At 49.3% G+C, this 15,271-nt stretch overlaps 8 protein-coding genes across 8 annotated transcripts; 1 reads left to right on the top strand and 7 right to left on the bottom strand.

The window, feature by feature from the left end:
* Positions 1–686: 686 nt before the first annotated feature.
* LTR64_006503 (uncharacterized protein) lies at positions 687–1,793 on the bottom strand (the record flags this gene model as incomplete). Its single annotated transcript, XM_064900833.1, has 2 exons — positions 687–1,497; positions 1,525–1,793. The coding sequence occupies 2 exons, from the start codon at positions 1,791–1,793 to the stop codon at positions 687–689; spliced, it is 1,080 nt and encodes a 359-aa protein (XP_064751909.1).
* Positions 1,794–4,341: 2,548 nt separating this feature from the next.
* On the bottom strand, positions 4,342–5,684 carry LTR64_006502 (uncharacterized protein; the record flags this gene model as incomplete). The annotated part of the gene is made up of 4 exons (XM_064900832.1): positions 4,342–4,439; positions 4,490–5,029; positions 5,083–5,364; positions 5,414–5,684. 4 exons carry the CDS (start codon positions 5,682–5,684, stop codon positions 4,342–4,344), a joined length of 1,191 nt encoding a protein of 396 aa, XP_064751908.1.
* Positions 5,685–6,343: 659 nt separating this feature from the next.
* TOP3 (DNA topoisomerase) lies at positions 6,344–8,271 on the bottom strand (the record flags this gene model as incomplete). Its single annotated transcript, XM_064900831.1, has 2 exons — positions 6,344–8,131; positions 8,182–8,271. The coding sequence occupies 2 exons, from the start codon at positions 8,269–8,271 to the stop codon at positions 6,344–6,346; spliced, it is 1,878 nt and encodes a 625-aa protein (XP_064751907.1).
* A 264-nt stretch (positions 8,272–8,535) lies between these two features.
* On the top strand, positions 8,536–9,684 carry LTR64_006500 (uncharacterized protein; the record flags this gene model as incomplete). Its single annotated transcript, XM_064900830.1, has 1 exon — positions 8,536–9,684. The coding sequence occupies one exon, from the start codon at positions 8,536–8,538 to the stop codon at positions 9,682–9,684; it is 1,149 nt and encodes a 382-aa protein (XP_064751906.1).
* A 530-nt stretch (positions 9,685–10,214) lies between these two features.
* Positions 10,215–11,097, bottom strand: LTR64_006499 (uncharacterized protein; the record flags this gene model as incomplete). Its single annotated transcript, XM_064900829.1, has 2 exons — positions 10,215–11,011; positions 11,034–11,097. 2 exons carry the CDS (start codon positions 11,095–11,097, stop codon positions 10,215–10,217), a joined length of 861 nt encoding a protein of 286 aa, XP_064751905.1.
* Positions 11,098–11,489: 392 nt separating this feature from the next.
* Positions 11,490–12,546, bottom strand: LTR64_006498 (uncharacterized protein; the record flags this gene model as incomplete). The annotated part of the gene is made up of 2 exons (XM_064900828.1): positions 11,490–11,659; positions 11,733–12,546. The coding sequence occupies 2 exons, from the start codon at positions 12,544–12,546 to the stop codon at positions 11,490–11,492; spliced, it is 984 nt and encodes a 327-aa protein (XP_064751904.1).
* A 509-nt stretch (positions 12,547–13,055) lies between these two features.
* On the bottom strand, positions 13,056–14,160 carry LTR64_006497 (uncharacterized protein; the record flags this gene model as incomplete). Its single annotated transcript, XM_064900827.1, has 4 exons — positions 13,056–13,348; positions 13,395–13,495; positions 13,543–13,678; positions 13,779–14,160. The coding sequence occupies 4 exons, from the start codon at positions 14,158–14,160 to the stop codon at positions 13,056–13,058; spliced, it is 912 nt and encodes a 303-aa protein (XP_064751903.1).
* Positions 14,161–14,315: 155 nt separating this feature from the next.
* Positions 14,316–15,026, bottom strand: LTR64_006496 (uncharacterized protein; the record flags this gene model as incomplete). The annotated part of the gene is made up of 1 exon (XM_064900826.1): positions 14,316–15,026. One exon carries the CDS (start codon positions 15,024–15,026, stop codon positions 14,316–14,318), a length of 711 nt encoding a protein of 236 aa, XP_064751902.1.
* Between the last annotated feature and the right edge of the window lie 245 nt (positions 15,027–15,271).

Below are 15,271 nucleotides of genomic sequence, written 5' to 3'. Positions count from 1 at the left end.
ATGTAGTAATGTGCTCTGACCATTGAACTACTCGTAGATCAATCGTGGAGCAGCTTTTTGTGGTACTCTGCCATCACTTGGCTTCAGTCTCAGTGCTCGAGAGCGACCTCCTACTGGCCGAGCATGTCCCTAGTCCTTGGTGCTGCTGCGTGTTGACAATAATGTGTGATATGGCTGGTGGTTTGCCTCGTGACACCATTTCTGACCTTCGAAAATCTTGGCGGAAATTCGCGCTTCGCTCCACTTCACTATAGCTGCACACAGCTCCACCTCCCTTCCAATTCGGTAAAGCGACGAGCGAACGAGCCAGTGAGTGTGCAGTCCAGAGCCCCTGAATCCAGAATTGGAAACCACATACTGCATTGTAATGTCGCACAATAATTCGCATCCTCGAGCGTTAGGACCTGGCAACGCATATTAGTGCAAAGATTCGCATGGATAATTTTTGTCTCTATGTCTTCTGCGAGTGCAGCCATGGAAGATGCTCCAGGATGCCGCCCTTCCTTAGAAGTCGCCTCCGCCTGCCAGCGTAGGAATCGACAGGAGTAAAAGATACGTCACTGTGTCGAGTCGCAGTTATGGAAGTCGCTGCCACCATATCCGTCGTCACTCTCGTGTCGTTGCATTTTCGATAATGCAGAAGATCGGTTCGATGATGTTTGGATCTTCTACTAGAACGTCCAGAACTAGAAGAATAAGCCCGAGCCCGTGGGATTGTATTGTGGCAACGTCAAATCAGCAGACTCGGGACTGTTGAAAGCTGAGAAGTACCCGGAATCTTCATGAAGTGGGCGCTGTTGGACAGGTTGCTGAAGCAGCATGTCACCAGCAGCGGCAGCATCTCCGGGAGCTGTAGCGTCCTCGAGATCTTCGAGGGGTGGGCGTTCTTCAACAGGTTCCTGGAGAAAGGCAGCTGGTTCCCACAGGAAATCCTCCTGGGGCTCTTCTTGGACAGTCTGGTGACGAAAGGCCGCCGGTTCTGGTGCGAACAACATCTCCGTGAAGGTGGCTGGCGCTTGTTGCGTAAACGGTTGGCCGAAGATGACTGGATCTTGTTCGACGAAGTGGTGATTATATATAGCTGGCTCTTGTCCAAAGACCTGCTGGTTATAAGCAGCAGGCCACTGTTCGAAGAACTGCGGGCCATACATCGCTTGGTCAGCGAAAGGCTGGCCATACATAGCTGGCCCCTGGTCGACAAAATGCTGGCCGAAGACATTCGGCCTCTGTGCGATGAAGTGCTGGCTCAAGCCAGCTGGCTCCTGCGGCGCGCCCGCCGCTGTGAGTGGCGCAGGTGCAGGTGGACCTTGCAAGAGTAAGTCCTGGTCGGCTTCAGTACCTGCCGACGACGAGGTGCGAGTTCGATCAAATTGAGCTTTCCTCTGCTCAAGCTCAGGTTTGGTGCATGTTTGCACCACAGGCCTTCCGTCAGCCCCTTCGGGCTTGAAGCTACATCTCTCCGTATGACGGCGGAGGTGATCTTTTCGAGTTACGATACTGCCGTGACACCAAGGGCACGCGTACCACACCTCTTTGTTAGGGTCGGCATGGTCGAGGTTTATGTGCCGAGTAAGATTGCTTTTGTGGGGGAATTCCTTCCCACAATTCTCCTTATTACATCGCAGCTTCTCTGCGCCATGCTGCGATCTCATGTGACTCCTGAGATCCTCCGGATTGGAGTAGGTGATGGTTGGGCAGTGGGGGCATGACAGATTCTGCCTCCGGCTCGAGATTGGTCGTCCGTTAGCACTCAGTCTGCCGGCAGGTCTCTGAGGAACTCCGGATTGAGACATAATGACGAGGCAAGGCTAATCGGAGAGGAAATTGAGGCAGATAGGAGAGTGACGGTGGTGAGTTCTGTGTCACGAATGGGCCCTGCACAAGGCTCAGTTGTAAGTCTGTTGGCCTATTGCTAGTGTTAGCAATCTCATTTTGAAGCCAGAATTAAGTGAGCTATCATCGATTGCTTACAGTATCGCTCACGATATGTCTATTCAGGATAATAATATGACAATGATGTTTTAGTGCAAGTGTCCAGCTGTCTATGGTCAACGATGTGGTAACATTGCGAGTGCGGCGGAATTCTGCAGCTTTTGTAGAAAAGCAGACTATCAGAGAGGGACCGCCAAGACTCAAAGATCGGTGTTGTGGGATGAACAACTCTAAACCACTAACAAGAGTCACAGAGAAGTGCCCGCAAAGGAAAGGTGCATCAAGGGACCACTAAAGAGAGAACGAGAATGAAGGGCTCCGTCCTATACTCTGGTACAGCACCCCAACACGGGCTAGGGCGACGATGGGAAAGGTCCTCACTGTATGTGAAGCGTACAAGCGTGCACATTGGTGGACCTTTTTGCGCAGCAGTGAATGGGACACTCGAAGAAATGCTGGCCAACATGACACTGAGCTGATTTCCAGCAAGTTTAGAGGTCAAGAATCAGGCAGCGCAACAAACAGCCCCATCGTCTCCCAACTTTGTCTCTGATACCGATATTCGAGCAGGGACAACAAATGACGACTATCGGGAACACGAATGAAGCCAGCGCAAGGAAAATAGGTACTCTGTTCAGTGATGGACTGACAGAAAGCTCTTTCCCAGGTCAACTTGCTGAGTCTTGGGAGCGTTGGGAGTCTTGTTGTCCTATTGAAAGTACTAGGAAACCGACAATGGGGAAAGTAGCACCTATTACGCACGCGTTCACTCGAGTTTCGGGGTAGCTCAACCACTAAACCTATGCCTAAAGGCACCGGAAGATTTGTGCACCTTTTGTGAGCGTCTCTGCATGGCAGCCACGGCTTCATGGCATGCAAAGAACGCTAACACGTCAGACCTGGCATTATTTTTGCATACTGGAAGGCTGCCCCACTGAGGCTTCAGCAGCTCGAGTTCTGGATGCAGGATGATATATGCTCAAGGAGAGATTTACCAGGAACGACCACGGCTTTCTAATGTCAGCTTCCCACAAGATATCTCTCTTGCAGTTCTTGCGACGTGCTATCGCATCATCAGCAGCCCCTATTCGTTGTGAACACCCGCAACAACACCCATCTGGCAACCGTTGGGGTTGAGCACTTCTCTCCATTAAAGCTTTTTGTGCTGTGTAAAATATACAGCCACGATTCTCCTGTGTTTCGTTGCACTCACCACCAGCTGTACCCTTTTTACAGAAGCCCGATCGCAAAGCTGACGGAAAACACAGAAGGGCAAACGTCAGAATGCAACACCCACCGAAACACATCTAGTCGAACACCCTCACAGTATGCAGAAACCAGGGATCGACGAGCTGGCAATCACAAGACCACAAAAGAGCATGCGAAAGACTATCAAATCGGTGGTTGGCAAACTTTTACAGCACGCACCGGACGAGCAACCATGCGAGATTGACAGTCAATCCGCGAGTACGACGGTTAGCTGACTCGAGTTGGACTCCGACCCGCGAGCTCGCAAGGTTGCTGGCAATGAACACCGATATCATCAAACACTTCTGGTGCTGAAAGATTCGATTGAGCTACAGCTGGTCCATTACATCTACGTTGAAACGGAAACGAGATGATCACTTCCATACCCCAGCTTAAGATCGAAGACTACGAATTCAAATGGACAAGAAGCTATTTCACGTAACAGAACAGCAGTAGAAAGAACTTCTGAGGAGTTTTGGCACTGATATAGAAACACAGCATGGTACAAAAAAGGATGACTTCAGAAAAACCTCCTCCTGCTCGAGCCATTACACGCTCAACGAAGAGCCTGATCGATTCCCACAAAACAAAGACTAAAATACCGATGCACAGGTATTCTTGTCCACAGCATGTTTTCTGACGCAAAACAACAAGAGATGAGACCTCTTTTTTAACATGTTCTACACGATCTCGAGCCTCAACATTAGTTCATTCTACTTCAATCGAAGAAGGGAACAAAGACTGTGGTCAAAATTGGGCACAATTGTCTTGTAATTTGGCAAGACGAGGAGATATTTGAAGACGTGAACATTGCGTTTGAGGGTGGATTTACCTAGTAAGAAATGATTCGTTTGCCAAGAACGTCGGTTAGATCCGATGCGGACCTAAGTTTGTGTTAGTGATAGAAGTGTGATTCGAGGAGGATGATGTACAATCTGTTATATCATTAGGTGTGTGCGAAGAAGGGTTGTTAGTTTGATTTCGCCAGAAAAGACATGAAAAGAGAAAACTTTCGAGACTCAGTAGGTGGATTGCTGAATGACTCCTCATTACGCTATTTGACGTTGATAACTATTCATGCCTCCTACAATTCATAAAATCTTGTGGCAATTCTTTCTGATACTGTGCCTATCACATTGCTTCTGAACGATTCTTCGTAGTCTAATAGTTCGTCTTATTGCCTCCATATGTCTTCGAGCCATCTCGGTCAGAATCCACGCGAGGGTCTAATTTATTGAGCAAGTTGGAGTTGTGTGGGCCTTTTATCCATTAGCATTGACTCGTAGTATACATACAGAATAGAACTTACCGGCTGTACCAGTGCTAGAGTAGTTATTATCTGAGTATCCGCCTGTCGCACTGTGGCCAGCACCTGTTGAAGAGTGAGGATGACTATCTGTCATGCCACTGCCGACACCGGTATTTCCGTACTGGCCTTGACCTACACCAGAGTGTCCAGGCATTCCACTTCGGCCGTCGTAATCGGAGTCGACACGGGGATCCATTCGGTTAGCCATGCTCGATTGATGTGGCCCGCCAGTAGAAGTCGAGCTGTATTGATCATGTCCACTTCCGAAGTTTGACGAACCTCCCATTCCACTTCGGCCATCGTAGTCAGAATCGACTCTGGGGTCCATTCTGTTGGCTACGTTTGACTGGTGTGGCCCTCCAGTGGCTGAGGACGAACCATAACCGCCCATACCACCTCCAACACCTGATGAAGTACCCTGATAGCCCGATGAGGGAACTGGGTTTGCACCACTCGATCCATAATTGCCCTGGGAGCCGTATCCTCCCACTCTGGAGGTTGGATCATTGCGATTGTCTCGGTCGCTGTCAACACGAGGATCTAGGGAACAAATAGTAAGCTTCAATTCAGCACACCAGTGATTTGAGACATACCTAATTTGTTGGCCAAATTTGAGCTATGAGGTCCAGAGGTGTTCGAGCTGCTGTGGCCTGAACCACCATAGCCTGAGATGGTGGTAGCATCATGCACAGGAGCAGATCCAATTTGGCCGTGATGTTGACCATGCTGGCTGTGCATACCTTGAGTGCTGTGGGTGCCCATGGCTGTACCGTGCCCAGATCCATAACCCGAAGTCGAGGTTGGGTTTGAGCCACTCACTCCGTAGTTCTCCTGACCACCGTAACCACCCACTCGACTGGTAGGATTGTTTCGATCTGGAGCATGTTAGCAACAATACAAGGCTTGTACAAGACGAAAACATACTATCCATGTCGCTGTCGACCCTGGGATCCATTTTATTGGACAAGTTTGAGCTGTGAGGCCCCGCAGTGTTCGAGTGCGTGCCAGTAGAGCCTGGGAATGCTCCTGATGTTGAGCTTCCGTAACCCGATGATGGGTTGTTGTGGTGTTCGATGCCTGTGTTGTAACCGCTATTGTGGCTTGTGTCGTGGGCACCAGTATGACTTCCAGTGGTGTGATGATTGTCCTTGTCACCAGACAACAACTCCTTAGCCTTGTTGATAAGTCCAGACATTTTGAAGGTAAGTTAGAGTACGGTAAAGCTATGCTTTGAGGTTTGATAAGTTTTGTGGATTGTGAATTAGGCTCTATGCTTTACAGCTGGAACTTCAACTCTTAAGTAAGTCTGTCTTGTGCTCCTCCCCGAGCTCGTTTAACCTGAAACTGGCAAGCACACATGTCATTATGGATTCATCCTTCCTGCTTCAGTCTGCACGGTCGCATAAATTTCGTCATCCAACACCACGCGGCAGGGACACGAGCTGGCAAGACAAATCAACACTGGGCAACCAGTACTTGACAACAAACGCCCCCCTGGTCGTCGTCAGCTTGTATTGACGACTAACCCCATTACGCGATGAGCCGTCGCTTAGGGAGGAAAGCTACGGTCAGAAATCCTGGTTCAAATGCCCCGCAAGCATAGGATCCTAGTCAGGATGATGTCGTTCCTGCGTCATGCGAGCGCTAACAGATGTGGCTGTGGTGGCTGGTGAGTCCTCCTCCACCCCTCCATGCCGATCACAACCTGATACAAACGATCCTATTTTGGGGAACAGGTAATAGCGTTTGGGCAGCAGGTTTGAGATCACCTCCCAGCTATGTAAAGCTTGATTTCATGCTCAGAGCAGTGTGTTGCGATCGAGATTCTGTTACGAGGTACCCACAAGCATGATTTTATTCTCGGCCATCGTTGACAACATATTTTGTGACCGAACGTTTCAAGGCATCGATCTCGCGCTGTGTTTTGACAAAAACTTCCCGGTATTGCTCTAAGCTCTCATCGACCACTTCTCTCCTGGATTTTCGACCCTCACAGATGGCTTTCATCTTGAGTTCCATCTCTTTTCGCAAGAATGGCTTACTGACACTGACGTCAAGGCCAACATTATCGTAGCCTTCAACTAACGCTACTCCGAGCACGGTTGGAATGAATTCCTGTACTTGATTTCTGCCACCACCAGCCTTAGAACGACTTTGAGCATAGTGTCGATCCTTGATTTTCTGGATATGTTCAGCCATAGTTGCATCAGTGCCGATGCCATTGGCGTCCATCAACCCAATCAATTCGGGCTCAGTAAGGTACGTCGGCGGAGTTGTCTTTCCATCAGTCATGTTGGCTTCAGTTGGTTCAAGGGTTTCGTTGAGAGTGTAGCGAGGTAGTTGTTGGCTGCTTTCCCACTTATCATAAACATAGACGTCAAGGTAGTTACGCTCCAGAACAACTAATCCATGAGCATGAAACGTTTCTGGCCCCCATTCAATCTCAATGTCGCTTGCTTCACCCTTTGCATCTTCTGAGCAGCATGCCAAAAAGCGACGAGTCACAAATTCGTAAACCTTTCTCTCATTGGCATCAAGAGCGTTGTCGCCGGCATGTATTACTGGATGGATTGGAGGATGCGCCTGGTCGTTATTGCGGCCGGGGCGTGGCTGCTTGAAAGCACCATCTAGCAGTCCTTGTGCATACTGACCCCAGCTATTGTGCTGCGTCTGCTTTCGAACAAGTGCCTTCAGGTCGAAGTCCCTTGAGAACTGGTCGGTTTCTGTCCTCGGATAGCTGATGAAACCTTTCTGGTACAGCTTCTCTGCGACAGACATCACCTCATGACTGTTCATGCGCAAGAAACGACTCCCTTGCATTTGGAGCTCAACTGTTGTAAGTGGTAATGGTCGCCACTTTGAAGTTGGTTTCTTCTGAACTTTGGTGACTTTGGCATGTTTGGAGTCTAGACATTGTTCAAAGAGGATGGTCACCGCAGCTCGATCGAACAGATGCACCCTTCTCCAATTGAAGTTGACCTTGATATTCTCACGCTTATGCATAACTTTGATCAGCCAAAAGCTCTCAGGCTTGAAGTTACGGACACGGTAGTACCTGTCTACCACAAAACCTAGCGTTGGAAACTGACACGAGCCATAACTCAGTAACTGGTTCTCAAGCTTTTCGGACAGGTTTTGTAGAGACAAGGTCTGGAACCTGGTAAAGGCCGCCCCAATGCGTAGATCAAGCTCAATGCGAGCAGCCACTGCGTTTGCCTGATGTTCATCGAGATCGATAGGATTACGTGCGGCTTGAACGACATGGTTCTTCTCGGTGTTGCTGAACCTGGCTCGCTTGACAATAATGCGAGGATTGCCCTTCAAAGCCTCATTTCGGACTTCCGTACCGATATGCTCGCCTTCTCGATCGCAGTCGGTCCAGATGAAGAGGATCCTAGAATAGCGAGCTTGTTGAGAGATGTTCTCGGCGATCGCTTTCTTGTCGTGGTCAATTGTCACTTGAATAGGTGCCTCGAACAGCTGACTTGGTGGACACGACGTCCACTTTCTATATCTCTGGTCAAAGTCCAGACCTGTCAAGTGGCCAAGGACACTTGTCATTATCACATCACAATCTCCCCATAGCGGAAAATTGTAGGTAAACTGATAGTTCTTGACGTATTGGTTACCTCGCACGTTACGCTAATCTGAAGTCAGAGTCTGTCATACAACACGGAAGAAGGAGAGCTGACTGTTTGCAACCGGCCACCAGCCAGATGCTGTGCTACAGCCTTTGCAATAGCGGGTTTTTCTGCCACGCATAGAATCTGCTGACCTGGCATCGCTCATTTTGAACTATAGAGCAGAATTTGCTGCGAATTCGATGCAGAGATCGAACTCAATGAAGTGTTGCACAGTGTAGAACAGATATTTGTGGATCCTCAAATATCGCGTCGAAACGCGCTTCGGTAGTGACTACTGAAAAGAGACAGACGAACGAATTATTGTGCTTGACGTCACTGCTTGGAATGAATTCGTGCCAGAACAGGACAGGACAGTGTGTGCGCTCGAGCAGTGGTAGAGCTTCACCTTGTTCTCGTTCTGCAATGGCGCCTGCCAACATCAGTATGGCTCTTCCTGTGGTGAAGCTAGCCACTGATTGCGCAGACTATGCAGATACTCTGGCGCCCTACCTCGACCAACTGCGTCCACTGCCATCACTAATTACCGAGCATATCACCAGTGCTGCAGCGCTCAAGCAGCTCTATATTGACACCAACCCGTTCGTTTCGGGGCTTGCTATCTCGTTGTTCTTGTCGCCCTTCTTCTTGTTTGCTGCTGAACTGAATCAGAATTGGTCGCAGATCGATCGAGTATGGTCTATACTCCCAACTCTGTACAATGCACATTGGATGATATGGGCGCACCTGTCAGGCCTCTCGACCGAGCGATTGGATTTGAGGCTCTTTGTGAGCCTAGTCTGGAGTGTTCGGTTAACATACAACTACTGGCGAAGAGGTGGCTACAACATTGGAAGTGAGGACTACAGATGGGCGATTATTAAGAGAAGGATCGGTCAGCCATGGTTCTTCATTCTCGACGTGACTTTCATAGCACTTGCTCAAAACGTCCTCCTATTCCTTGTCACGAGCCCCAGCTATATTGCGCTGTTAGTCTCGCGTCTTGACACGGCTAATAATGACCGAGCCCTTACGAGCCTCGATTACTACTTTGCCGGCCAAATCCTTTACCTCATCGGGCAGACTTGGCTGTCAGACCAGCAGCAATGGGATTATCACTCGGTCAAGCACCAATACCAGAAGACAGCAAGAGTACCAACGCATTGTGGTTTTACAGCGGAAGAGCTGGATCGAGGGTTTCGCACATCAGGCTTGTGGGCATATTCACGACATCCCAATTTCACTTCTGAACAACTTGTCTGGTGGTCTTTCTACCTTTGGTCGAGTCTGTTAGCTGGGAAGCCATTCAACTGGACTATCGTTGGTCCAGTTATCTACTCCCTGATCTTTGTTGGCAGCACACCCATTACGGAGTATATCTCCGAAGGAAAATACCCTGAGTACAAAGAGTATCGACAACAAGTTGGCATGTTCTTGCCAAAGTCGTTCTCTGCACCTAGATTCAGTGGAAGATACTCGCCGAAGAAGAAGAGGATAGCCGATGGGAATAATTATGCGACCAAAAAGAATGCAGAGGATTATGCGCAGGCAAAGACGAGGTACGATCTGAGATGAATTCACACGACTTCAAAAAAACATGCGAAATCTTCGTGTTTGCGAATGCAACAACCTGCGGTGATATTACGGCATGGTGTACGCGAACAACGGGTTCAGTTTCGTCTATTATGACGGTCTGAAGCCTGCCAGGGTCGATGATCCAGGTACGTCTCATTGACACTGTGGGCATGATTCAAAGTTGTGACTGCATGGCGTGTCACACAAGCCCAAGCCCCGGCCGTATGGTTGACCGAAAGAGTACTATGCCGTGTGCCCTGTCTCGTGTCGCTCCGGCAGTTTCGACTTAGGCCTGCGGCAAACATGGCCGGTCTGCAAGCAGTAAACGTCGAATGAAGGCCATCTAGAACGTTGTAGTTGAAGCAAGATAGAAGAAGAAGAACATCAAAAACTTAAGATTCTAGACAGCCATAGTAGGAAGGATAAATATAATCGAAACATCTTGTAGCAAGAATATTCAGGTTCGAATTCTCCAATCTGAAAGTAGAACAAAACCCTGTTAATCCAGTACACCACGAATGTATTCACATTCAGAACCCCAAGCCAAAAACACCAGCACCCAAAAGCACACCAAGAGCCATCAAACTATTCCCACTACTCCCTCTCCCCGCAGCGCTGCTCTCATAATTCAAAATCTCACTCTCGATGTTATTATTGTTATCATCATCTCCAGCAGCAGTGCTATTCGCCACCACACCCCTAACAGGATGCTTACTCTCCCACCTCGCCTTCTCCTTGTCACTCACACCCCTGACCTCACCGCCATAAATAGCAGCGGGACAACGATGCACTCCATTCCCATTCATTTCAGGGTTCGCCGCATTGCGCTTATACGCGCTCAACGTCTGTCTATTAGGGTCCTCCTTTGGCAGCGGATTCAACACCATCGCCATCCCCCTCTCACAAACATTCGCACCTCCACCAAGGAGTAACTCCCCATCAATGGCGTAGAACCACATCGTCTCCGTGCCAGTGACGTTGAACATGAATTTCTGGCGTGCGATGCCATCGTTGTTTGGAGTAGGGTTGAAGCCGCTGAAGATGGCGCGTTGGCCGAGGGGCTGGCAGGGTTGGTCGAAGGAGGATTGGACGATGGAGTAGTTTGTTGGATAGAAGTAGAAGGTTAGGCTGCTGCCTATGGGGATGTTTTTGAGGGTGGAGGGGGTGAATGCTGTGCCATTTTGGCCGACTGCTATGTTGTGGTTGCGGGGGCCGGTTGGGGTTGCTGATGCTGATGCTGAGGAGGAGGAGGAGGAGGACGTTGTCGTTGTTGTTGTTAATGAGGTCGTGCTGGACGTGATTGTGCTTGTGGTCGTTGCTGGGTCGACTGGTGCTACAGTAGAGGTTACTGCAGCGGTGGTAGTCGTCGATGTAGTTGTCGCGCTGAATGTTGATGGCTCCGATGCTGGTCATAATGTCTGTCCTTGAGGCTGTCGTGCAGCAAGTGGGTTGAGTTTCGGATTTTCTGGATGAGGTAGCTGGCGAGGTCTTGGGGCTGCCCGGCCATAGCAGGTATTTTCTGCTAGCAGTAGCGATGCTAGAATAAACTGTTGGAGTTGCATGTTCGCTTGGTGTTGCTGAGCTGTTGTACAGGTTAGTTCGAGGTATTCCACTAGGTTGTTCAGTCAATGATCGTCATGAAGGAGAAAATCATTAATTGTAGGTTCCTCTTGAGACTTTTGTTCGCAAGCATCTTCATGTTTCTGGACAACAAAACTGGTGAGCATTTTGCGCCTTGACCATTTATGGGGGACTCGTCTGCAACCGCGGAAACCGTATGCACCCATCGATTCATATTTTGTACACTATTCTGTCTTCAGCTTTTCCTGCGGCGCAGATCCCAGTTTTGCGCCGACTGCTTTTCTTGCCTCTTCAGCTACCTTTGCTGGTTTCGGTGGAGGAGGAGCATCAGGCCATGCTTTTTTCAGTGCATCCTGAATCATGACTACGCCGCCTTTCGGCCCGGCAACAGCACCTGTAGAACGCACGGATCAGCACCGAGCGCGGAATTGATGCATCGCTACGGTAATACAGCATAGAAGACTTACCATTCACCAGGACAATTCCCTTCTCGTCGTCTGTCTGCAGTACTTTCAGGTTCTGCACGGTCACTCTCTGGCCTCCCATTCTACCAGGCATCTTCTTTCCTGGATAGACTCTGCTACCACCGCCTTGTCCGTTACCTGTGGAACCTAAACTCCTATGACTGAGCGAGTGACCGTGACTCCTCGGTTGACCACCAAAGCCCCATCTTTTCATGACACCCTGAAAGCCCTTGCCCTTGCAGTCTGCACGCGTATCCACGAACTGTCCATCAAGAAACCAGCTTGCTTTGATTTGTTCTCCCACAGAGAGCATTCCCATCTCATCGCGGACTCGAAACTCCTGCAGGTATCGCTTTGGCGGTACTTCTTGGGCTGAAAAGTGTCCTAGTTCTGGTTTGGTAATGTTCTTGGGGTCTTTGCGACCCATACCCACGCAGACAGCCCAGTAGCCATGTTCCTTCATCGTCTTGTGATGTATGACCTGATTTGAATCGAGCTGGAGGACGGTGCAAGGTATTCTTTCGCCTGTTTCTTGGTTGTAAATTGCTGTCATGCCCTTTTTAATCGCTAAAGCACCTGTTCGTAGAGGCAGTACATCGGCTTGAATCTTCCTATTATATGCAGCTCGTGGTGTAGATAGCAGTCCTGGCAATCCTGGCGCATTGTTGTACGGGTTTAGTTTAGGAGGTTCTATCGACTTGATGCCGAAAGATCGTGTTTGCTGTGCTGCTCGTTTCGATGGCTGTAGGCATGACCGCGGCAGGAGAAATGAGGGAGGAAGCGGTACTGCCAGGAAGACAGTGCCTTTGGGTGGCATGATCGCACAGAGTTATCAGGAACGATGAGGGACACGATGAGGGTAGGATAGCAATCGTGTTATACTGATGCTACTCGATGAGGCATCAGCTATACATTTCGCGCTCAGCCTGAGTTCGCGGAATATTCTGCTCTCTGCACAACCGTACTACTCCTGCTCATTAGGCCCACCCTTGCCTTTATACGGCGCAACCACATTCAAGGCATCACTTTGGGGAAATCCAGTCTATGACAACTGAGGTCAACAGTACCTTATAACGTGGCTTTGAAGTCACAGTTCCCGGGAGCCTCGAGATAAGTAACGATCCTGCAGTGGTCGTGATCCTTCGTTATATCACGCGACAAGCTCGACCTTTCGTGGCGCTTTTTGCGTGTCTCAACCTTGACCTGCTAAGAAGACAAGGATTCTTGCGGCAGACTGCTTTCCAGTCCACTCCAACATGACTACGTCTATGCCGGTCCATATGCATCCAAGCCGCTGGGACTTTACGTCACACAAGTCCCCAGTCTCTAGTCATCCAGTATGTCGATCACCTGAATCTTCGCATTCTTTCGAGCTCGCTTCTGAGGCAGTATCTCTAGCTCTTCTTCCTCGTCTGATTGTGAGCGTTTCACTCGCTCAAGTTGTTCCATATCGGAATCCAGCTGCTCCTTCTTGGTAGCCTTCTTGCCCGCTTCGATTACTGTCTGCTGTCGTTCGATGAGTTGCAGAAGCTCTTCACGAGACAACGATTCGCGTGGCCTGTCTTCAAGGGGGATTGGCGAAGGTGACTGTGGAATGACATCTATCTTCTGGAGGGTCACTGGCACTTTGTTAGCATATTCTGACCACCGCTTGCCTATACATACCACGGGTGTAGTAAAAGAAAATGAACTCGGCCAATGGCTGGGATCCAATCCGAACTGTATGCCATACTGAGTGGGGTCTGCACTCTTCTGGTTCGTCAAGCCTGTCTTGCATTAGGATATTCGTGGAGACCTCAGTGAACGGATTTACGTAGTGAAGCTGTCTGTAGCTCGGCCTTTCATATTCTTCTCGGATGATGCTGGAGCTGTGAACTTGCCTCCATCCGTGTCTGTGTTGCTAGATTTTCTCTTAATTTTTTCCCGAAAGACACAAATTTTGATAGAACCTATGCTCTAAATTCGCTTCGGGCTGATGTCCGTGTTTGGGGGGCCTTCGTCTGCATTCAAGATCAACTTGCTGCTTTTTGGTATTTTTGGCAGACCTACTGAGTTGTAGATTCGCGAATCGAAACTTCCTCAGCTTGGCATTACCATTCTCCCGCACTTCAACTCCTCTCTGGATTTCAACGAGCGCTTTTCGACCAGGCTGATACTTTTGCTGCATCAAGAGAGGGATGATAGTGTGTACACCATCTATGTAGATGGTGCAAGCCAGGACATCAAACTCTCCAGGGAAAGAGAAGCCAGGATGCAAACGCATTTCCACATCGAAGTTCTGATCAGGCTGGCTTTCGATGCATTTCTGGATGACAGACGTTGTGTCCGACTGCAGTTCTACATTTTCGCTCGGTTCATCAGGCAGATCGTATTCGGGAAGAGGTGTTTTGGCGACACGAACTCTCATTTCGAGCTGCTCGATTATTGCCATAGCGTGCTGTCTTCACCGAACGCATTAGAGCTGTGGTTCGAATCAAGTTGATGGTAGTGGTATTATAGGAAGGAAGAGGTTGCGGTATATACAGGACAGAATCGAGAACTTGGCAGGTGAAGGTCGCCTCAATCCACTCACCTTCACTCTTGTCCCTACGCTCCTTTGTACCCGTACTTCATCCCTCTCAGCTCCTGTATCTCTTTCTGTTCATCCATAATACTTCGTCTGGCAAAAGTCGTCATGGTAGCCATGACTCCAGGCATAAGGAGATACAACCACATATACTCAGGCACACCCTTCAGATCCCTGCCACGAAGTGCCCAAGCCGCCACAGCCAACAGCATACACATAACACCATTAAGAATCGGCAGCGCTTGAAGCAGTGGACCTTCCACATCAAGATCAAGTCGTGCATCGTCAAGCTTATCAAGAACGTCCTCGAAGATTTTCTTCACGCGTACGGTAAACGAGCCAGACGTATTTTCCGCGTTCGCAAAAGTCGACCTAGTGACCTCCCTCTGCCGCCTATCCAGCCGTGCCCGCGCATCAATCCCATCAGCATTCGACAAGAAGAACATCGTAAAAGAGCTCGCGAGCAGACTCGTCAACGCCAACAGACACAACAACCGCAATCGTGCCGGCACAGCCGAGCTGAAGATCAAATAGTATACGAATAACGGCGCGATTGCAAGTGGCAGCAATGTGAATATCATCGTGTACGTGGCATTTGATGTTTGTGACTGCGATTGTAGCGACGAGATTACATTTTCTTGTTCTTCTTCGTCCAGTTCGTCGCGTGAATTGGTGGAGCGCTCATCTTCGGAAGGATATTTGAAGGTCTTTCGTAGGCGAGCTTTGTCCATTATGATCGTGCGGCATTGACTCAAGCTCTAAAGATCGTGCGCTTGATAAGTGGTTGACGATGAACAGTATATTCTGCTTCCAGCTTCTTGCAGTTCTTGTTTGTTCACGTCTGTGTCCCGAATTCTGCACCACAGTAAGACGTGCTATGGAGAATGCAAAGTCGGATGGCGAATAAAATTGGTCCGAGTTGGTGTTATCCCGTCCGACAACATCGTCACACAACTTCAAACGAAGGAAACCTATT

Source organism: Lithohypha guttulata (genome assembly GCF_036872675.1).
Source record: "Lithohypha guttulata strain CCFEE 5908 chromosome Unknown scaffold_5, whole genome shotgun sequence".
NCBI lineage: Eukaryota > Fungi > Ascomycota > Eurotiomycetes > Chaetothyriales > Trichomeriaceae > Lithohypha > Lithohypha guttulata.
The sequence above is the reverse complement of the archived record's forward strand: the minus strand, read 5'-3'. Positions and strand labels throughout refer to the sequence as shown.